The sequence below is a fragment of the Anoplophora glabripennis genome, unplaced genomic scaffold (genome assembly GCF_000390285.2).
Source record: "Anoplophora glabripennis isolate ALB-LARVAE unplaced genomic scaffold, Agla_2.0 scaffold138, whole genome shotgun sequence".
Taxonomy (NCBI): domain Eukaryota; kingdom Metazoa; phylum Arthropoda; class Insecta; order Coleoptera; family Cerambycidae; genus Anoplophora; species Anoplophora glabripennis.
This window is the reverse complement of record NW_019416326.1, coordinates 199,332-222,875: the sequence shown is the minus strand read 5'-3', so window position 1 is coordinate 222,875 and position 23,544 is coordinate 199,332. Positions and strand designations below refer to the sequence as shown.

The window sequence follows — 23,544 nt, the reverse complement described above, 5'->3', positions numbered from 1 at the left end:
ACCACCACCGGGGTAGAGTTTCAGGCGCGTTTTTTTACGTGGTATCCCCAATAGGCCTAATCCACGTGTCATTGCTTGCAAGATAGTTGCGACTTCTGCCGTCTTCCTCTTTATAAAAGTTTCTTGCAAGCGTTAAAGGTGTAAGCCATGTTTTTTAAAATTTATTTTTTCTTATAAAGTTTGGACGGCCAGAAGCTCTTGTCTTGAGATGTCGTTGTCGCTACTAATTCATTTTTTTCTTCTTTGACGATGGTCCTGGCAAATGAACATCGTCGGTTTCCTCTTCGCAGTCGTCGTCCTCATTATATTCAGTTGATTCAGCAGGATTTGTGATGATATCATCATCGTCCTCATCATCGTCATCGAGTAATTCTTGAAGCTCGACAACATTATCGCAGGTCTCACCACTTCAGCTCTGGCATATAATAGTACATTTCAATCCGGCTTTACGACAACCGCACATTTTGCCGCGATTTGTCTTGCACTTGGAGGAAATCTTTTTAAGCAACGATTCCGGTGCGGGTTCTGCAGTGGTAGTGATGGGCTCTAACCCACGGGGAGTTTTTTCCATCCCCATTCCGTGGCCTCCATATCGTACTCTAGCCACATTTGCACCTGCAAGTACGTCCGGTATGCAAGTTATTGGATCCTACCGACTGCGCCAGTTATTGGGTCGTTGTTTACAGGAAGCTGCATTATTATAATATGGTTGTCTAATTGGTTGTTGTGTTTTATTAGAATTTTGAAAATTAGGTTGTTGTGTTCTATTAAAATTTTGAAAATTAGATTGTTGAGGTTGGAATTTTTGGAAATTGTTGTTTGGTAAGGCATGAGTGGGTTGATAGAACTGATTTGGTCTTTGTACATTAATTCTAGGTTTTTGTGGAAATATTTTTTGATTAGATTTTCGGGATGATTCCTCAAATTGTTCCTCCACGGTAACGGCTTGTATTGCTTCGGTTATATTTGTTATTTTTCTAGTTCTAATCAGTTGTTTATACTGGACGGGTAAACAGCGCGTGTATGTCTCTAAGGCCATTTCAGAATAAATATTAACCTGAGCCTGTTTTTCTTCAATAGGCCGATTTTGCTCATTAATTTTTGCAACTAAATTGCTTAGAATACTCATAATTTCCTGACCTAAAAGTTTTGTTGATAGTTTACTGTCCTGTTGAAGGTAAATTAATTTATTTTGTAAAGAAGAGATAGTATGACCATCTCCGAATAATTCTAACAATAATTGTTTTAATCCGTTCCAAGTGTCTAATTCCAATCGACAAGATATGGACAAATCCGCTTGTCCTATTAATTTAGCTTTCACTGATGAAAGAAGAAATGACTTAAATGTTTGGTTTTCGGACGGAAAAGCTAAAAAGAGTTCGTCAACAGCACGAATAAATTTTTGTAGGAGCTGGGGATTTTCTCCATTAAATTTTGGAATATTCTCAATGTACATACGTACAAGAGCGTAATCTATAGGTTGTTGGTTCATGTTTAATTGGTTTTCTGGTAAAGGGTTAACAAATAAAGCGGGTACAGCAAGATCTTCTGTTTGAGAAGTACTGGGGAAAACGATTGGCTCGTCCAAATCTTGGTTAAAACGACTTGGTCGAATTAACGGAACTTTCGGCATTAAAATTATTTAATTATTGATTTTCTGTTTTAGTTGTATTTAAATTTGTTGCGCTTATAACTAATTTAGGTAATTCCTCGTTCTTATTATAGACAAATTTTAATTGTCTTTCAATAGAATTCTTAAAAGGATTAAATTGTTTACTCCTTTTCTTTTTCTCAATTTCTTTATTAGTTGCGGCAATTATTTTTGCTTCTACTTTCATTTAATAAACGTTAATTTCACAGTTTGAGAAATAACCACTTATTTATTTATTTATTTACTTTTTAAAAAAAAAAGAAAATTAATCAAGATAAATTTTGTTTTTATCTTGTAGTCTCAACGTTGGCTCACTTAGCTCTGTTAGGCCTCAATCTGCCTACTCCTAACAGAATAATGCTAAGTTCGTTACTAGTGTGTTGACTAAAAAAGTCTTAATACTAATTTCTTAAAATTAATGGAAAATAGATTCACTTCTGTTAGCAATGTAATTATAGGACTTAGGAAAGGACTTACTTTTTGGAAATACAGCAGAGCCTTGGCGTAGACAACAGGTTTCCTGAAGTTGAGTCTTCCGTGCAGTGTTTCTTCGTGAGGTCCTTTTCCGGAAATTGGGGCTCTAGGAACTTGAAGAATACAGCAGCTATGAACAGGTTCTTCTTGTTCTTCAACTAGAATGGCCTCTGGTACAAAATCCGGTTCCGACTGCGCCAGTTATTGGGTCGTTGTCTACAGGAAGCTGCGGCTAGTTGACCAACCCCTAGCAGTTCTGATTCGATGAATTTCGACAGCACTAACCGTAGATAACTTGAAATTATAACAATTTTGGAAGATAACACTTTTATTTGTCTTAATTACAGCGTTAGGTGAAGTTGAATCTATAATCGTCCTTCTGAGCGGCTGGTTGGGTATTTATACTATTTATTATCAGCTAGCAACTCAGCAGGCGATTTTCCATTGTCAGCAGAATAATAATAGAAACTTATAAGTAAAGAATTGTTATAAAACAATATATGAATAATGTGAAAATATATATACAGGGTGTTCGGATAACATGCATGTTGTTCCGCTGCTGTTGAGTGCAAAAATGATTTTCATATTGCTCTGCGCCTTTACCGCAAGCGTAGGACCTTAAATATTGGTTATAGCGAAAAAATCAAAGAGATCAAAATTGTAGAAAATATAATTCTTTCCAATTTTGTTTATGTACATTTATGTCGTAAAGTCAATAACAAACTAGATAATTCAATAATTATTCTTTGTCACTATTTTCCCCCTTAAATTGAAAAATATCGATCGCACGATAAAATTTGTAAATAAAGACGTTGTAGGAAACCGCATTTGCAATAATTTAAGTCCTTACCATATTTGTTGTAAAGTTGAAAATGGCCGAGATATTGAGCAAAAACGATTTTTCCTTAAATGCAAGATGGCGGCTGATGCAGGGGTGGAATTCAGTCGCGATTCTGAATTTACGCTACTATTGACTCCCCCCCCCACTAAAGGTTGGAACAATAAAATTGTGGTCTCTAATTTTTTCCCGGTTAAATGACAACCCGACTGGACTATTTAGGTTTTAAATTTTGTACCATAGTCATGGCCAGGTTGTTGTAATAGGTGCACATTTAAATATATTTAACAAACTTTCTTTGAACTACTCCGCCGATGTTCTATACAAACGGACTATAGTGAGGAGACCAAACTGATGCAGCATATTCAAACTTATCTCTAATAAAAGAAAAATACAACACAATTTTGTATCTCTAAACAATGAAATATGTGACAGTGATCATTTATTTATCTGAAACGCCTCGTATAACGCCCATTCTGCATATTGCATTCTGGTTTGTTAACAAGTAGCAGCCGAGGCACATTAGTTGATTTCTGAATGCGGTAAATCAACATTGATCTTGAAACGGACGCATGAAAGAAACACCTTTAAAATCAATTCCGTTACGTTAAACGACCTTACCGGTCACTACCCACTTAATTGTTAACATCTGCCGTAACAATTTGGCGCTCCCAACTCGTAACAAATGGCAACTTGATATTAATACCTAGTTTTAGTAGTCGCATACTAGATCATAACTTTACTGTGCCAGCCTGGGTTAGAGTTATTAGTGGTACAGTGGCGTAGGAATGCGAACCGCAATAAGTGAGGTCGGAGGATGGTAGCTTGTTTAGGGAATTGAAAGCCGGCGAAAATATAATGTTTTTTTTATTATTTTAATAGGTGTACTTTTTTATGAAACGGGAATATGTTCTCTTAAGAATATACAGGGTGATTCATTAACAATGGGAAAATCGAAAGCTGAAGATACTATACGTAAAATGGTGACCATTGGCGTAAACATGCCTTATCCGAAAGTTGATAGTTTCGGAAATACAGGGTGTTGAAAGTTAAAATTTTTAATAGTTTTTTTTGCGATTATTCTGAAACTATGTAGTTTAGGAACTTGAAAATTTGTGAAACTATATTTTTTTAAGCGACGATTAAGATGCGTGTTGCAATTTAAGCGTTGGTCATAGAGGGCGCCACCTACGACCAATTTTACCGAAAATTTAGTTAATAACTGTTTACCCTGTATGTCTAACATGAAACTAGGTTCAAAACCTGAAAGAGCAATCATTTTTTCATTAATTATGTATTCTTGTTTCATTTCGGTATCTCGATGTGTTTTCGAGAAAAATAGATTTAACGAACACTATGTTTTGATAATACCAGAAAGTAATAGCGAAACAAACTAAGTGTTCCTTCATGCTATTACAACAATTAACAATAAAACAAATGAAATACCGACGTAATAATGATTTAAAGTAATTGTTCGAAGAATCCACCGTTGACACTGATACACTTTACACAACGTTTTCTGAGAGATCTTCGAGTTTGAAACAACATATTGGGATTGGGTCTTCGTTGGCAGCGATTTGTATTCTTTGCCACAAGTCTTCATACGAACCAATAGATTCTTTGTAAACGATTTCTTTCATTCGAGGCCAAATAGAAAAATCAAGAGGATGAAGTCTGGTCTTCTGGGTGGCCAAGCAAAAATGCTTCCACGGCTTGAAGAAGTTTTACTTTATTTAAGAAGAGACATGTGGTTCATGCACGACGGAACTCCACCGTATTTTTCTCGGCATATTTAAATGTAGTTTTTCCAAATCGCTGGATTGGCCATGTAAGCATTTTTGCTTGTCCACCTAGAAGTCCGGACTTCAATCCTCTTGATTTTTCTTTTTGGTCTTGAATGAAAGATATTGTTTACAAAGAATCTTTTGGTTCGTGTGAAGAGTTGTGCCAAAGAATACGAATCGTTGCCAGCGAAGTCAGACGCAATCCCAATATGTTGTTTCAAACCTGAAAATATCTCAAAAAACGTTGAGTAAAGTGTATCAGTGTCAACAGTGGATTGTTCGAACAATTACTTTAAATCATTATTACGTATTTCATTTGTTTTATCATTAATTGTTGTAATAACATGAAGAAACACTTAGTTTGTTTCGCTTTTAATTTCTCGTATTATCAAAACACAGTGTTTGTTAAATCGATTTCATCTTTTGTTTGCTTCTGAAGGATTAGGTGAAATACCAGGTGATTCAATTTGATATTCGCGGCCTCGTATCTCTTTTATTTTATCAAATAGCTATAACAAACCCTAATTATTTTTAAATCGCCTTTCAAAATCTATCTAATGACATTGTTAGATCGTCTCTATGGTAACATACACTGAGCTCGTAAAATTTGGAATAAATTCGATAAATCGTTATTGAAGGATTTCGAGAGGAAATCCTCGGACACGTCAACTTTAGTTTATAAAATGTCACTTTCATCAGCCACCGACTTTTTTTTGTTTTGTTTTTTTTTGAGCTATGACGTCATCGGCAATTTGTTTAAATGGCAACCCATATTTTTTTCCACGGATTTGGGTAGAGCACATTTTTCTGAGTACGAATATGTCAAAAACGTATGACCTTCAAGATGGAAGTTTTCGAGATAATAGACAGTTTAAGTTGATTGTAGATGATCATGATACGAATTTGAGCATGTGCAACGGTCAAGTTCTACGTATACGTTCACGTATCGGACACACCTTAAACTGTCTATTCGGTTTCAAAGTTTCAAAAATGTACCATGTTCAAGATATCGGGTGGGTCAAGTTTTTAATAGCTTATCGAACATTTTAAGAGATTTTAGGAGTAATTTGTTTAATTTTTTAAGTAATAATGAATCAACAACAATTTTAACAAATGAAAAAAGGTTTCTGTACGAATGATAAATAATTAAAGTAAACAAGGAAGTCAGAGGAAATTTTCAAAGTGACCTCCATTCACTTCTTGGCAATATCCCATCCGTCACTGAAACTCCTGCAGAACCTTATCATGAATATCTGGTTGAATGGCTCGAATTTCATTGCGAATTCTGTCCTTTAATTCTTCAATGGTATTTGGTCTATTGAAATAGACTTTGCTCTTTAAATAGCCCCAAAAGTAGTATAGGGGAGTGAGATTTGTAGATGTAGGGGGCCATTCGATAGTTTCCCTTCGACCAATCCAATGGTTAGCAAATACTTGGTTTAAATAGTCGCGAACGATCACTGCAAAATGAGGTGGTGCACCGTCTTGTTGGTACCATATCGTGTTATTGGGCAGATCGGGATCTACGTCATTTGGGTAAAGAACCGCAAATGCAGGGATTAAATCGTCTCTTAAAGATTCAAAATATTTTTCACCTGTTAATGCGCCTTCAATGAAAAATGGACCCAAAATACGGTTACCGACAAAGCCAGCCCAAACGTTAACTTCTTGTGGAAACTAACTACGAGTTTCTAGTGAGGATTTTCAGGAGACCAATATCTACAGTTTTTCCGGTTTATGTGCCTACGAGATAAAAGGTAGCCTCATCAGAAAAAAAAACAATATTGCGTAAGAATCCGTCGACTTCAATCAGGCGGTGCAACATGGTTTCACAAAACTGTAACCTACGGTCAGAATCATCTTCGTTTAATTCTTGGACCAAAACCACTTTATACGGATGCTATTTGTACAATTTCAAATATTTTAAGACGGAGCTTTGAACTATTCCGTTGTTTGTCGCCACTTGGCGGGTGGTTAAATGGGGATTTTCTTGAAGTTCTAGTAGAACATTCAATTTAAAATCTTCTTGTACTGGTGGACGACCCGTTCTAGAGCGATCTCTCGCATGACCCATTTCTAAAAACTTTTGCTCTATTTTACCAACGGTGAATCGGTTCTCTGTTTTTTTTTTAAATAAATAATTAGTATTTTGTCATCGCTTGTATAATGCATTCTTGAAACTTCCATCTTGAAGGTCATACGTTTTTGACATATTCGTACTCAGAAAAATGTGCTCTATCGAAATCCGTGGAAAAAAATATGGGTAGCCATTTAAAAAAAATTGCCGATGACGTCATAGCTCAAAAACAAACATAACAAAAAAAAAGTCGGTGGCTGAAAAAAGTGACATTTTATAAACTAAAATTGACGTGTCCGAGGATTTCCTGTCAAAACCCTTCAATAATGATTTATCGAATTTATTCCAAATTTTACGAGCTCAGTGTATATTAAAATTGCTATAGTCAACTGTTTTTGTTCAAATGGCACATTATATATTTTTTTATCAATTCTGGAAGATATTTTTTTTCTGCGTTCAACTATATAAAGAGGTCTATAGTTTAATTACAAATATTGCTAGAAAAACAGCAAACAAGATTAACCTTACTTTCAGTAGCTTTATTCTGAAAAATGATAGGCAGCTGAGGAAACAATTGAATTTTCTAAATTTCTAAATAACGGTTTTTCAAAATAATTGAACTAATTATTATTCCTGTAACATGAATACTTATTGTAACCAAGAAAAACTAGATATTATTTTAATTTATGGAGAGTGCTGAAAGAACGCTAAAGCTTCGTTCTTTGGCCTTACCTAAAAGAAAAAGTTTACTCTTCGTCTTTAAATGATATTGACGGCCTTAAAAACAGAATAAGAGTAGAATGTCGGAGATTAAAATAAAACACTAGAATGTGTTTGTAGAGAGGGAGAGATAAACAGAGTTATTCTGTGTAAATTGTTATATTATTATAGTATTAAAAATAAAATATGTCACTTTAAAAACATAGTAACTTGTTTTCGCAGCTGGCTATAATTCTTCAGAATAAAGCTAGGGAAAGTAGGGTTCATTTTTTTGCTGTTTTTATAGAAATATTTCTAATGAAACTATAGACTTCCTTACATAGTTGAACGTAGAAAAAAAATATCTTCCAGAATTGATAAAAAAATATATAGTGTGTCATTTGAAGGAAAACAGTTGACTATAACAATTTTGACATAAGTTACCATGGAGACGATCTAATAATGTCATTTGATAGAGTTTGAGGGACGATTTAAAAATATATAGGGTTTGTTACAGCTATTTGTTAAAATAAACGAGATACAGGGCCACGAATATCAAACTGAATCACTCGGTATATAAAAAATTTAAACAATGTGGTATCACTTCGTAAAGGCACGCAGCTGGTACACACTGTCATGTTTTAAAAGTACGCTGAAGTGTAAATAAGATAAAAATAAATTACAGAAGTTGAAAGACGTAAATCAATATTGATTTAAAGTAACATTTATCCTTGATTTATGTTCATTACGCGTATGTAGCATAGTGTGTAAATATGTGAAATATTTGTAGATTATTTTGGCAAAATATAAAACGGCAAGTATATTATACAACCAATGTTCAGATAAGAAACATGAGCACATAACAAATATCTTTTAAAATATTCCAAAAGATTTTTCACATCATCTATATACTTCGATGTTTGATTCCTATTCAAGTAATGTAATGAAAGTATGAAAAAATATATTTGAGTGTGTTTTTTAATTTTTGTATGAGGCCCTTATTTCAGTGGCAAATTTAAAAATATATGAGGTCTGTTCAGAAAAAAACCGAACTGTATTTTTTTACATTATTTTTAATTGTATACATCTTGTCTCCTTCACACTCCGCTATTCACACACATTTCCCAGCACTTTTCGCGAAGAAATCCTGGATAGCTTCATTTGCAATAAAGTCTTTAAAGTCTGTGACAAATTTGCTTTGATGACATCAATGGTCTGAAAAAATTGCAAGAAACCAGGGTAAGGGAGGACAGTAATCTGATGTTTGGCACAAAGATAACTACATAATTGACAAAACATAGTGTGCGGGCGCCTTGGCATGGAGCAATAACCATGAGTTGTCTGGCCACAACTCTGAGTTCTTTTTGTCACCTTGAGGTAAGAATTCACAATGCACAATTCCATTAAAATGTAAAAAAAAAGAACAGTAAGCATCACTTTGACATTGGATCGAGACTGACGTGCTATCTTGGAGCGTGGAGATCCTTTGCCAATATATTGTGATGATTGAAGTTTTGCCTCAACGTCTCAGCCGTAAACCCAGCCTTCGTCTCCCATTATAATCCTTTGAATGCATGTTTCATCGTCATTGGGTTGTTCAAGGAGTTACCGACAAACGTCCACACGATGTTCTTTCTGTTGTTCGGTCATCAAACAAAGAACAAATTTTGTTGCAACTCGATGCATGTTCAATTTTTCAGTCAAAATCTCAGAGCATGCCCTATTTGAGATGCTAACCTCTTCTGCAATTTCTCTGACAGTCAATTGGCGATTTGCACGTACCATATCTTTGACTTTTTGAACGTGGAGGTCATCAGTTGAAGTCGAAGGTCTTTCTGGTCGAGGATCATCTTCAACTTGGAATGACCAAAGTATTTAAAAATTCAGTTTTCAACTCTATAAAATGACACCTGTCAAAATTTTGGCTCAATGAGTGTGGTAGCAAGTCCGTTCCTGACTTCTCTGGTAGTGTAAAATATCTACTGTAGTATGGTTTTATCAGTTTTTATGACCTACATAAAATATTAAAATTTCATTAAATTATACAAGTCCGTTCAAAAGTTAGAACCGAAAAGGTAAATCGCTGGGTACCCCTTTGGGGCTCTGTATCTCCTTTAAGGGGCACTTTAGGAATTTTTTTATGACAAACTAGGGTTATTTTTACCTCCCCTATATACTCCCGAGAGTATGCCATATACTTACCAGACACCCTGTATGCTTTTTTTTTATTTTAACATAATTCAAGTAACATCTAAATGCCAAAATATTATTAAAATAATAAAATGTTAAATCTGAGACGTCAACTCACAAGTTAACAGCAAAATTAGTGGGGCTTAAATCTTTATTGACGCCACATTTTTTTATTGTATAACCACTGTACCTAGTTACGAAACTATGTTTAATTATTCCATTTATTTATGTGGGAAGTTCTACTATGCCCTGACGAGTATTACACACGAAATACTCGAAAACCGTAGGCGGCGGTGACGACCTGACATTCATTAAATTTAGAGGGTTCCGAATGGTCAGAGCATGTAATCTAACAATATTTGCAGATACTCTGTTCATTTGACCATAGTGGAGTTCATCCTACAGTTTAATTACTTAACATTTATTAATAAAAAGGGAAGTAGGTTTTACTTTAATTAGAAGTTCTCTGAAATAACATGTCCATAGTCTATTGCTTCACAAGCTTGATGGCATGGCATACAATTCCAATAGAAATTATTAAAAACAAATAAAAGTTTATACATATAATGTAGTTACTTGCCAAATATTTGTGAAACGTAAACAAATGCCGTATAATGTGTGTGGTGTACATCAATGCATTCGAAAGCCTGTCTTCACTTGCTAAATCAGTCAGTGTTATACAAATCGCACGCCAGCAAAATGTAGACTTACAGCTATGACCGCATAAGTAGGGTTCGTTTACACATACTCGCAACTAGTCTAAAGAAATGGCAAATACACACAAGCGGTTGACATATGAAAATTGATAAGGAAGAAAGGATTAGGAATATTTGAGTACGTATTTCTCTTTTGTTCATGTTTCACGTGTGTACATTGCACTTATGCATGTATGTACAATTTGCAGTTTTAGATTTTAGTCAAATAATATGCTAGTATTTGACATATTTGAGGTTGTACCAAGTAACTACATCATTTGAAGCTGGATTTAGGAGTAGTGTCGTATGTGTTCGATTGCATCGAATTACGATAGAACCAATAAAACGGCGTTTCTATTCACAATTAAGACACAATTTGCAAAACGTTGTTCTAAAAACATATCAAAGCATTAATTCACATTTTGTATTGCTTTAAAACAAGAGGGTACACCCTAGTTCTTGTTTTTGTGAGTTGCTAAAACTTGCGTGATTTTAAATTAAATACTATTCCTAAGACTGAATGTAGGTTCTAAAGTTTACCTCAATTACATTTAGCGAAATCCCTTTCAACATTTTCTTTATAGATTTTCTTCAGTCGAGACTTTGACGCTTTTGTACGAAATTTAAAAAAGGCTTCAGAAGTACTTATAGGGCGTCGGTGAATTCTTAATCAAATATTCCAAATCGTCTACTAATTTACCTTCTGTGCCTTTTATAAAAAACTTTTCTAGAGCCCATAATCTTACTTTCCTACTACCAATAGTTAAAAGTATTTAAGCACTAATAAAGGTAGTAACCTTATTTTCTCTACTAATGTGAAGAGCAAATTCTTCAAAATTATTAAAGCATTGGTTGCTAGCACATACAAAGAAATAATCAATAATTTCCGTACTATCTTATTTCATTTTAGGTGTTAAAAAAGTGGAATACTAAGGTTACCTAAATTAGGTCTATCTATTTCTCTCTATATCTACAGGATGTCAGAAATTAGTAAGTGAAACCTTTTACCACAAATTAGTCGGACGAAAATGATATAATACTGAGTTGAAATTTTACAAACGTTCAGAAGGCTATTCCGTCGGGTTTTCGAGCAAATTTCGAATAAGAAGTAGTGCTGTTTAGATAAACTGCTTATTTTCCCAATATTTCTTCTAAAATCTTGATTTAGGGCTTGGTATCCCAAATTATAACAATCTTTTTAGTGAGGGTTGAGTTAGATATTGTCATATCTTACTAAATTAATTTTACGAATTATCTAAAGGTATTGGAACTATTGAAACTAATGACTTCCTCTTGTTTTCTTGTGGAATCCAGTTGCACAAAATTGTTCTTTCTCGTATATGTTGTTCATCTAAAATTGGAAATAAACAAAGTTCTTCATAAACCCCAGAAACAAAAGTCCACGAGGCAAAGTTCGGGGCAACGACTTGTCTTGGACATTTTCACCATAGACCGTCAAGAAGAACATCTTGGAAATTATTTTGTAAAGAAAATAAAAATTTATGACGCAATCGAGATAGGCTTTAAAGAATATTGGTAAGTACTCCCACCCATACATTGACTTTAAGATTCCCTAGATGGTGTCTATAATGTTGGTGGGATTTTCATCCACCTACAACTGTTAGAATAATTCTCATTCCCTTACGGCTATCAGTAAACAAAATAATTTTTTTGTTTTCTTGGCATATCCATTTGTTATTGCCTCAAAATCTTGAAGTAGAAACGACTTGACTAGTTGCACGTGGCCTGGGTATAATAATTTGTTTCGTATTCTCTAATGATTCAGTGCATACTAGAATTATTAATAACATCACATTTGTTATTCCTCATTAAGTAGCAATACTTTTGATACTTGGGATTTATTCAATTATTTAGAAACGTTGCTGCTCTTGCGTAAACTTTTCTGTTTTGAACTTTTTGAATTATATCAATTCGACATTGTTTCTGCATTACGTCTAGTATTCGTGTCACATTCTCCAATTGGTATTAGTTTATTTACAGACATATTTATTATTATTAGTTTTGTTACCCATTAGTATTAACAGCATGTATATCATTTTAGAAAATAGTAACAGTTTTTCTCTATTTGCCACTTTTTCTTAACTTTTCGGAATTAATAATTTATTTAAATATACCTAGTGTTAAGGTTAAGAATTAAATAGTATTTTGAATTAATTCTCTACAATGTCCTGGCACGGTTTTTTAGAAAAAAATTTTTTTTATCCTTAACATGACTGAAAAATCGTAAAAATAGGACTTTTAGGGGTCTTCTAGAAAATCACGTGCCGCATTGAGAATATTGGGAAAATGACTAATGTTAAGTGTGCCTTTTACAGGTCATTGTACCCCTAAAAGCCCTACAGAGTTTCAATTCGATCCATCAAGCCGTTTTTTTGTTTCATTCGATTGAATTTTTAAAAAAATTAAAGGATCACGTTTTTTTGCCTTTAAATGCTCATAATCTGTAAAAAAAATGAAAAAAACATTTTTTCCTGATTTTTCTTACATTCTTATTGCAGAAAGCGTTTGAAAATATGAAAAATAAAATTTTTAGAACCGATTTTCAGAAATTTCGCAAAACCGCCAGCATTAGTGTTACTCAAAGCGTACCACGTGGAAGTGGCACGGTCGGATTTACGCTTCTTTTACACATGTGCGAAAAGGGTTTGAAGTTGACAAAATTTTTTTTTTTTTATTTTTTGAAAAATTTTTTCGTTGGATTCGCTCCAGAAAATTTATCTCAGTAATCCCCAAGCATTTTCGATACGATTCCCCTACTTCATTTCGTGATTATGCTTATCGAATTTTAATTAAATTTAAAAAAGTTTATACCCCTAACCGAATATTGACCTCGATCTACACCCTTTTCAGAGATTATTGCTGCGATACTTCTGAATTCATAAAACGCGTTTTCCGAATTTACAGAACACTAATACAAACAGTTTTTCCAAACCATCTTTTTTTCAGTAGAAAAAAAAATTTGAATAATTTTTTTTTTGTCATAACTTCAAACGCTTTTCGCACGTGTGTAAAAGAAGCGTAAATCCGACCGTGCAACCTCCACGTGGTACGCTTTGGGTAACGCTAATGCCGGCGGTTTTGCGAAATTTGAGAAAATCGGTTAAAAAAAATTTTTCAAAAATTATTTTTTTTTTTTCATAATTTCAAACGCTTTCTGCAATAAGAATGTAAAAAAAAATCAGGAAAAAAATGTTTTTTTCATTTTTTTACAGATTATGAGCATTTAAAGGCAAAAAAACGTGATCCTTTAATTTTTTAAAAAATTCAATCGAATGAAACAAAAAAACGGCTTGATGGATCGAATTGAAACTCTGTAGGGCTTTTAGGGGTACAATGACCTGTAAAAGGCACACTTAACATTAGTCATTTTCCCAATATTCTCAATGTGGCACGTGATTTTCTAGAAGACCCCTAAAAGTCCTATTTTTTACGATTTTTCAGTCACTTTAAGGAAAAAAAAATTTTTTTTTCTAAAAAACCGTGCCAGGACCTTGTAGAGAATTCATTCAAGTTTCTGAAACCCACCGTCGATTTTCTGTGCAACCATTGGTTTCTGAGATATCGATGAACAAAGAGAAAATGATCCATTTTCATTCAAAGTCCGATAGCTCAGCGAGAAATGGTCGTATCGAGACCAAAAAAAAATAAATTGAAGCTAAATGAACAACCTATCTAATCCATAAGGTGGTTAAGTTGGAAAAATTTTTTTCAAGTCCGTACACCAAAAATAATATCAAAAAAAATTTCGAAAATTTTTTTTCATGATATTAATTAAAATTGCGCGATACGTGTTACTTGAAAAATTAGAAACTTCAAGCTTCAAATTGCTTTTTTTTTACTCCAATACGACCATTTTTATCAAAGAAACAGCCATTTGAAAAAATCGCCGAAAATTTAGATTTTTTTTTATCCCTTAATTTCTTCTATTAGTGTATGAAACCATCTTTTTAGAAAAACTACTATACTACCTATGGCATAGTATAAGTAGGAAGTAGCTAAAGAAAAAATTTCTCTTTAGTTTTCGTGATTTATTCCCGATTATCACGAGAGTTACTAATTGCTGCACATTGTTTCCAGTGCAGAGAACATTACAAATAGAAATTATTTACGGCTAACCTTAAATCATAATTAATTTTACTTAAAAGATACCGATCAGTTGTATTAATCGTTTAAAAGACGATGTTTTCTCTTCCATTTAATTTTAATTCTAATTCTAATTGTGCTTCCTTTTCAGATGATACCGCGCGATACCGCAAAATAAAGGAGAAATCTAGTTCTATAATGATAAACAAATGACTCCGAACTTGACGAAGATGGTCATGTGCAATATGGAGAGCACTGCGATACCTCGTCCTCCCGCGTTACCCCTGGGGCAGCTGATGCCGAATTTGGGGCCCCTGCCGAAACCCCCGCACTACAACAAGAGCTCAAGGTCTAGGACCGCCAGTTTTAGGAGTAAAACGAGCAGTTCCTCGCAAGGTTGGTTTGGTTTTAGTGTTAATGTTTCTAAACAGAGGTGGTAACATAACAAATTCATATTTTGAAGGATATTGCAAATTAATTATTGCATTATTGAATTATTGCAAAAAGTGTTTAATTTATCTCTTAAGCTGTTCCATATGTCCTTTATTACTTTTACCTGACATCAATGTAGACAAATGCGAAATCTAATCCTGAAACTACTCTATTGATATATCTTTTGAACTGTTTGAGCCGTATTTCTTAAACCGAATGTCATTCTAAGAAATTAAAAAAGTCCAAAAGCTGCTAACACTGTTTTGAAAATATCTTCTTCAGTAACTGAAATCTGATGATTCTGTCATTATTTCAAATGAATGCGGTCTCACAAAAGGTGTACGACACATACGCAACGCTCGGTGGTAGGGTACAGCTTGACTAAATTGCAACAGCCACAGCGGAGCATCGCTCTGTTAAAGAAAAAAATTCACTTCGCATTTCGCAGCTAAATCGAGTTTGCTCGAGGTATACATTAAATCAGCCTTGCCTTTCGGCTATATTTATATATGAAGTCGCTGACGAGAAGGAAACGTATGCAATTAGTATATTGTTTCTAGGTGAATTTAACAATCATAATTTACTGCAAAAAAGTTTTTAAATGGAAAATATAAATATAATAATATGTTTTATTGAATATTGGCTACAAGCACCAGGATCACACAAGTGACTAAGCACAATAAGTCTTTCCCAGGGTCTCAAACATTACTACTTTATTGCATTGCAAGCTCGATATAAATCTAGGGAAAGTACACATCCTTTCACAATATATACATTGCGTATTAGGATTAACCTTGAAAACATGATCTACTTCTCTATCTAGAAGGCCCGAGCCCAAAATGACAACAATAAATTTGGTAGAAGAAACAACAGCCTGTCAAATGAAACAAAAGAGAAAAAATTAAAGATGAACCACATTCCGATTTTTACTGCTGAAGATAGGGTAAAATTTGCATACAAATTTTTTTGGCATTTTTGCCATCCTCTTCAGAAGCATAACTCCTAAATTTTTGAATCTAAGCACACATAGAGACACTAATGTAGACTACTCTTGGAAAAATTATTGCCTGATTTAAATTGCAGCATCTTAAGTTGTTTATGCTTAAGGTGGCCATATCCCTGGTCGAGAAATAGTCAAATTTCTGGCGTTTTTAGGTACTGAAATCTTGAAAAGTAAAACGTCTAGAACAGAAGTAAGCACAAAAATAAAATCCTTGATGTTCTGTTTATTCATTGCTACTATTTAAATTTATTCAAATAAAATAATAACCCAACAAAAGCATTTGTAAAACATGCGTTTGCTGTTATCCTAACCCCACATTTTAAAAATTATTTTCACGTACTTATAAGTAAAAATAAACAATTTTATATGTAGGACTAAGCAAATGTTATAAGAATATTTACATGTGGAGTTATATATAAAAAAGTATTTTCGTAGATTTCAGTACCTACCTAAAACCTTGATGGTTTGATCGTTTTTTGTACCTGTTTATTCGTTTTACTGCGACGTCTTTAAAAATACTCAGATGGCATGACATAACATTAATATTATTTGATAAGCTTTAGATTATTCAGTTATTAAATGTTTGAAATTATTTGTCTTTGTGGAAAACACTATTTAAAGAATACGGCGCCCTTAAAGTATGGTCATTATTTCAGAACTGACTCGAAAGGTAGGCAAGTCCGCTTGCGCAGACTGGCACAAAAAGTTGTCCTTGTCAGCTAAATATCATTGATCCAAGCTAAAAAGACAAGCAATTAAAATTGAGGAATTTTGCGAGTGATAATTACAAGATGGCCCTGTAGACCAAAGCCTATAACTTGTGAACAAAAGCATATTAGAGTCTAATATTTTACCCAGTTTAGTTTAGGACCAAGAGGTATGCAAAATGAAGATTGCATATGGTTGACTGGGAGCCTTAGGACAATTGACATGGAATGACCCTATTCTTGATTACCATTATCATCATTATTCTCAACCATTTCATCTCTTAGTTATAAATTTATTATTCAAAAGAATTGCTATAACTATCACATTTTAGTAGTTGTTAGCCATAACAACCATATAACAAAATCTATTTCATAAATAATAGGTTCAATTTTGATACACTTTCTCTAAATTTTGTGCGTATAGCAGAAAATGTTCACAATCAATGAATTTTTAAACTTGTAGTAGAAATATTATTAAAATGTACGTAAAATTTTTATACAGGGTGGTCCGAATTTTATGCAGGAAACTTCGAGGGCAGATAGATCTCTTTAAAATAATATGTGTTTGCCTTATAAACGTCTGGAACGGCACCGTTTTAGAGATACAGGGTGTTGAAGTTGTCAAAAAAATAGATTTTTTGTTTATATCTCCGGAATCTATTAACCGATCTCAATAAAATTTTGTACATATAATGTATGATAGTAGGCCTTATATTCTCTGAAATATGAGCTTTAAAGGTTCAACCAGTGGTGTACAACTGGACAGGGCTCACCCCCTTTTTTACAAAAAAACCTACGCCACTGCATTTTTTACATGTGATTGTAACTGATTTATATTTTAATGCACAAAATACGTAAAAAAGGTGACTTTAATTTTTTCCCTAAGATTCGCCATTCTCAAGTTATTCATACCAATACAATCCCCTTGTGGCAGACACTTCTAACGATAATATTACAATAATATTTGTTTATGTTTAAAAGTAAGTGCAATTTGTGAGTACATCAACAAAATTATTTACACTCCTTTCTACACCACCTGTGAGGTAGTGTGCGATATAAACAAAAAATTAATTTTTTTTTAAAACCTCAACACCCTGAATCTCCAAAACGGGGCCTATCTATCTACCCTCGAAGTTTCCTGCATAAAATTCGGACCACCCTGTATACATATTAATATTAAAATATCTGCGCATTAAGCAGGTTTATAAACCTAATTAAAAAGTGCACTTCAAGTATCAAATTTGCATCAAATTAAAAATTAAAACTATATATTTTGATCAGCAAAATTGACTAAAATAGTGGTAGCCTGTGAATCTGACACGGACATGAAAAATTAGTTAGAAATTTATTTAAATAAAGAAGTAAGGAAACAATTTCAAAAATTTGATTAAAAAATATTTTAATAGAGAAATTGTTAACGCGTTGATCATAATATTTCTGATTAAGCGGCAAAACAGAATAGCTGTCAGTAACAATATTGTTGTCCTTTGTGCAAAACCATGAGAATTATTTAAAATCATAGCATTTCGATCTAGATATCAGAAGAAATAAACGACCCGTGATTTTAAAAAAAAATAATTATATTATCACATAAGACGTTTTAAAGAAGAAATATAAGTACAGTATTGTTCAATTCTGTATACGAAATTCCTCAATCGCGTGTTTCTCTGTGGTTCACTGATTTTAACTATCAACAACAGGTAACTTGTAAAGCGAGATATCAGCACAGTCTTGTAAATGTAAGATCAAGATTTAATAGCAGCTAATATCCACTTAATACGTTGACATATCGATTTATTACGTTTGTGCTGTGAACACGTTCCTACAATGGCAGCTCAGTAGGCCTCCGATAACTTAATGGAAGCAAGCTAGAGCATTTCTCTAGGAGATACTATATCACCGCTTTTAAGTTACTGCTAATGCTAATAAGTCTGTAACATATTGTTCCAAAAACTCGTTTTGAAACTAACGTGAGGGAAATAAGTCACAACTTAAATCCACAAATATTTAGTAATTAAGAACTAGGTATACGAGGTTTGATCAAAGAGTAACGGGAATTTTCAAATTGCGCGTGTAGACCTTGTCTACGCGCGTGTCTATCGAGTTGATTCTTTTTGTGTGTATTTGTAGCACTGTCACCTGTCAATTTCTAACCAGCTGCTGCACTTAGTTTGTGTTTAGCGAGCGAATAAGTATTACTTACTTCATTGTTTTTAGCGATTTTTTTTTTGAGGCGAAAGAAAGTTTGTCTGAAATTTTGTGTTAAAAACAGAATTAAGTGCAGTGCAAGTGCAACATTTAAAATGTTAAATAAGGTCTATGGTACAAATGATTTCAAATTTGAAAGTCCTTCTTACCCGGTTGTACAGTTAACAATGAGTACTACGTAGGACAGTTTTTGTGCAATTTGAGTGAGGCAATCAGGAGAAACAGAAAAAAACACAAGAGACAACCCGTGGATTTTGCACCAGGACAACGCACCGCGCATACCGGTTTGCTTCTCCACGGTTCTTGGCAAAACACATTCTCCGGACATGACCCCTCCGACATTTTCCTTTTTCCCAAACTCAAAAGGATACTTAAAAGACAATGTTTTTCAACAAGACGATGCCTAAGGAGGCGTCATACCAGTGTTTCTCAAACTGGAACTACATTGGCATAAGTGTATAATACCACAGGGGGAGATAGGATAAAAATTGAAGATTAAATAAATACTTTCTGAGAAAATTAACAATTTCCATTAGTTTTTTATCAAACCTCGTATTCTAGATACACAGGGTGACTCATAAGTAAGACTACAATTCTTACTTGTAGCTAATAGAAGTCAAAATATTAATATTTAGTTAATTAAGCTTTAAATGCTGATAAATAAAAATATACTAAATTACTTTTTTATTTTTCTTTGCAGTTTAACCAGTGCATCAGTAACGTTGAAAGCAACCCGTAGCACTTTTAATTTAACTGTCCTCAAAGAAAAATACATTAATTTTTCGAAAATGTCATGGAGTTTTTTAATAGATAAAAAGATAAAGAGGAAAAAACTATCATTCTCAGAGATTTTTGCAGTCGGTAACCTAAAGATAAGTTTTAATTGAATCTTGTCAGCCAGTTTGGATTTATTTAAAAAAATTTACTAAGCATTTTCGCTCCAATGCTCATAAGAAACCTTTTGCTTTAAATTAGATTTCGTATCTCCTACTTCATATTTTGGAAACGTACTGTACGACACCGCCCCTAACGATCATTTTTGAAAAAAAAAAATAAAGTACCTAATTATAAGAATAACAAACATTATTATGATATCAATATACAGGGCGTCTCATAATTAGTGTCCAAAATAATTTACCACTTGATTATATTGCCAAAAATAAGATTTTTTTTTCAAGGGTAAAACGACATCACCATTTTTTCATAGAATACTCAGATCAGTCAAATTTAACTAATTTTACTGTTTAAATTTGAATATAGTAACATGTAAAACATTTGAGACAAATTTTACCCGAATCCCCCCCCCTTGCTTGGAACGCCCATAATAAACTTTTCTAAATACTTTTCACGTTATTTATTAATCAAAATTCTTAATGGTACATGTGCCCATTTTAGCCATTCAAGACAAACTTTAAAGGTAATGTGATGAATTGCTTAAATCCATTTTTCTGGCAAATGGAGCATTTTATCCAAAGAAAAAAGGGTACCTTTTTTGTAAAGGAAATGAAGATCTATCATATGTTGGCATCTGAATTTGAAAATTTCGACAAGTAAAATGGGGCAAATTTTACCCCACGAACCCCCATGACTGATATTTTTGAAAAATTTTATGATGATCTATTTCGACTTTTAATGAGCATTCATGGTGTCAAAATTTATAACTTTCCTTCAACCCGTTTCGAAAATATTTTAAAAAATGAATTTTTTGAGGCCCCATTTAGCTCCCTCGGAAGTATTTCTCGACCCACATCTATTTGAAAAAATATTCTTATTTTTGGCAATATAATCAAGTGGAAAATTATTTGACACTAATTATGAGACACCCTGTATATACAATGGCTTATAAAATTGAAACAGAAAAGTAAAAATACACTCGGTACAATATTTGTTGAGATAGAATTCCAAGCAAAGAATAAGCCAATATTGTTATTGGAACTATTGTAACAATTTACCGCAGCAGGGGCGTGCCATGAAATTTTCATAAAGAAAAATTGTCTTAAAATAATTATACACGTATAGTCTTTCCGAAGTCAGTTGAAGATGTATAAAAACGCCTAGCAATAAAATTTAATGAGTTTCATAGGCGCACCTAAAAAAGTTTTCTGCTAAAGGTAAAAAATAATAATTTGTAAGTACCTAAATAATGTGTCGAAAACTTCTATTATATGTTCATTTGGCCAACAACATATTTTAATTATTTATGTCCTCAAATAATTTTATTATATTGATGGTATTTATCTTTAACCATTTCTAAAGTTGGTACTTTATTTTCTTTATATAAATTATGAATCGTCCTCCGAATTACGTCTCTTGTCATGTCATCGATATTTTTAATTTTTTGTTTTCGCTTCCTCTTTACGCAATGATCTATAACACCTTGTTTAGTAACACGAAAAATTATGGACACTGAATCTTCAGTTAATATGTGAATTCTATTTATAATTTCATTATCTGATTTTTTATGTTCTTCCTTTTTTAAACAATTGTAAATATTTAAAATGAGACGCTGACATTGAACATCTTTATTTTGAAATTTTAAATCTGTTTCATCAACAATCGGCTCTACTAGTTCAATATTGTCTGGCGGTATTTCCTTTTGTTCCGTTTCCAAAGATCTCCAAAATGCAATGTTCTAATAATATTAGTAAACAAAATATCCCTCTCATTTCTTCCATTCGCAGTTATAATATGAATGATTAATGAAGGTGCCTATAATATATTAAAATTACCTGATTCACACCAAATTTGCTGTACTGCACCGCTAGACAATTAGTCAACAACTAAAATTTATGGCCCAGTCGCCCAGTGCGGCTGTGTTTGTGCGCTGTTTGCCCCCGCGCGCGTTCTTCAACTGGGCGTATACATTACTACACCACCCACGTTTAGTTCGACCAAACCTGGCTTCATAAATATGGGAACAAGTTTTTCAAATATTTCAATGCCGAGTTGCTGCGAAACGACCGATCCTGGTACATACTGTCTAGCTCTTTGGTCTTCAATTGAGATCGGAAAGACAATAAATAAAACACGATATTTGACTTCTCCAAACCAGATTTTTAGGTTTTGGCTAGTCTGGCGCTTTCCTCTCGGCACTTTGGCGCTTGGTTTCTGGATCATATTTAAAACACCACGTTCACCAGTATCACGGATATCGAACGGCCAACATGTTGCTTATGTCCTCACGACCGTTTTTAAACCGCGTATACCACTCATGGACTCTGCCACGGGATGAATCATCATCAGTACCTAAACTTGGTTCGTAGAAACGTTTCGGTAAAAGGTTTACCAAACAAAAACTTAAAATTAGCCTTTTGTTCAATACTCATTTTTGTACCAATGACACAAACATACTGTCACTTCAGACGCCATAACTCTGCTTGTATTGTATTGTATTGTCACATTTTTCTCAAAATGATTTGACCGCTCCATTTCAGTCACCGGAGGCTCAATATTATCTGACTTATCCATCGAAACAGCATGATGCGACGTACTACTAGAACCTGGAGTTGAAATGTTATTGTACAGAATCTTATTGGCTATTTCACTTTTGTTACTTAAACTGTCAGCAACATAATTTTCTGCAATTGTGGCTGATTTCCACCCACCATGTCTCTTGATTGCATCAACTCCTATATTAGCCAGTAACGTTGCCGATGTTCTTCGGAATTAATGGCCTGTATATGTTTCAGAATGTTCTAGTTTAAAAAACTGTGCAATCTTATTAGGGATCATTGAAAGGATATCCTTGCCGACTGGTTGGTTGTAACATCTACCTGCTTGATAGCGCATAAAAAAGCGTGAAATTTTAGTTTTAATTTCCAATCTTATCTTGATGTTTCTTGATAATTTCTAGATGACCAACCGAACCCAGGCGAGAAGTAATTATAAACGTACGTAACATACCATTTTTAGACTGCAATTGTAACTACAATAATGTCATCGAAATTTTTTAAATTGACGTTATCCGAAGTAAGTTTGCATAACTCATCAGAACGTCATGCTCCTGCAATGCCTAAGACCGTCACTACCTTCATTAGCAAATATGTATTATCAGGTGCCTGAACGAGAAAATCGTTGACTTGTTCTCTTGTAAAAACGTTTGACTTTTTAGGTATATAGCTGTCATTCTTACGTTTCAAAAATGCTCTCAGCTTGGGGTATTTTGATATATACACCTACTAGCTTTGTTTATAAACACCTTAGAAACGACAAAATCCAAACAACTTTGCGACTTTGCAAGATTTCGAATAATGTTAATGAATGAATTGATTAAGAAATGTCAAAAAAATAAAACCTATTCTTTATTTCATGAACCATAAAGAACTGTGAGAACAAATAAAATGTTATACGCCACGCAGCAGTTAAATATAATTTACCTCCTTTATGGTGTAAATAACTATTTGCTGCTGGCAGTTTATATTAAAATAAATAAATACCTACATCGGTCGATAGCCGCACGGTTTAAGGCGTCAGTACTTAAATCGATGTGTCGATCTGCCCGGGTTTCGAATCCCGCGGCCGGTATACCGTAGATTAGCTATGCTTCTACGGAGGATTGGCACCCTCTGTGCAGGTATGGTAGGGTGGAAGAATGTTGGCTTGAGTCAATGTGAGAGATTGACACCGGTTGGCATTTGACCACCCCCCTAATTAATGAGGTTTTCCAGGTTTCCCTCATTCCT

The 23,544-nt window shown here is 33.7% G+C and overlaps 1 protein-coding gene across 1 annotated transcript in view; it reads left to right on the top strand.

Moving 5' to 3' along the window:
• Window positions 1–14,721: 14,721 nt before the first annotated feature.
• LOC108903168 overlaps window positions 14,722–23,544 on the top strand; it is a 60,367-nt gene continuing 51,544 nt past the window's right edge. The window contains exon 1 of the mRNA XM_018705256.1: window positions 14,722–14,908. Within this exon, the coding sequence (XP_018560772.1) occupies window positions 14,722–14,908 (187 nt within the window). The remainder of the gene's footprint in view (window positions 14,909–23,544) is intronic.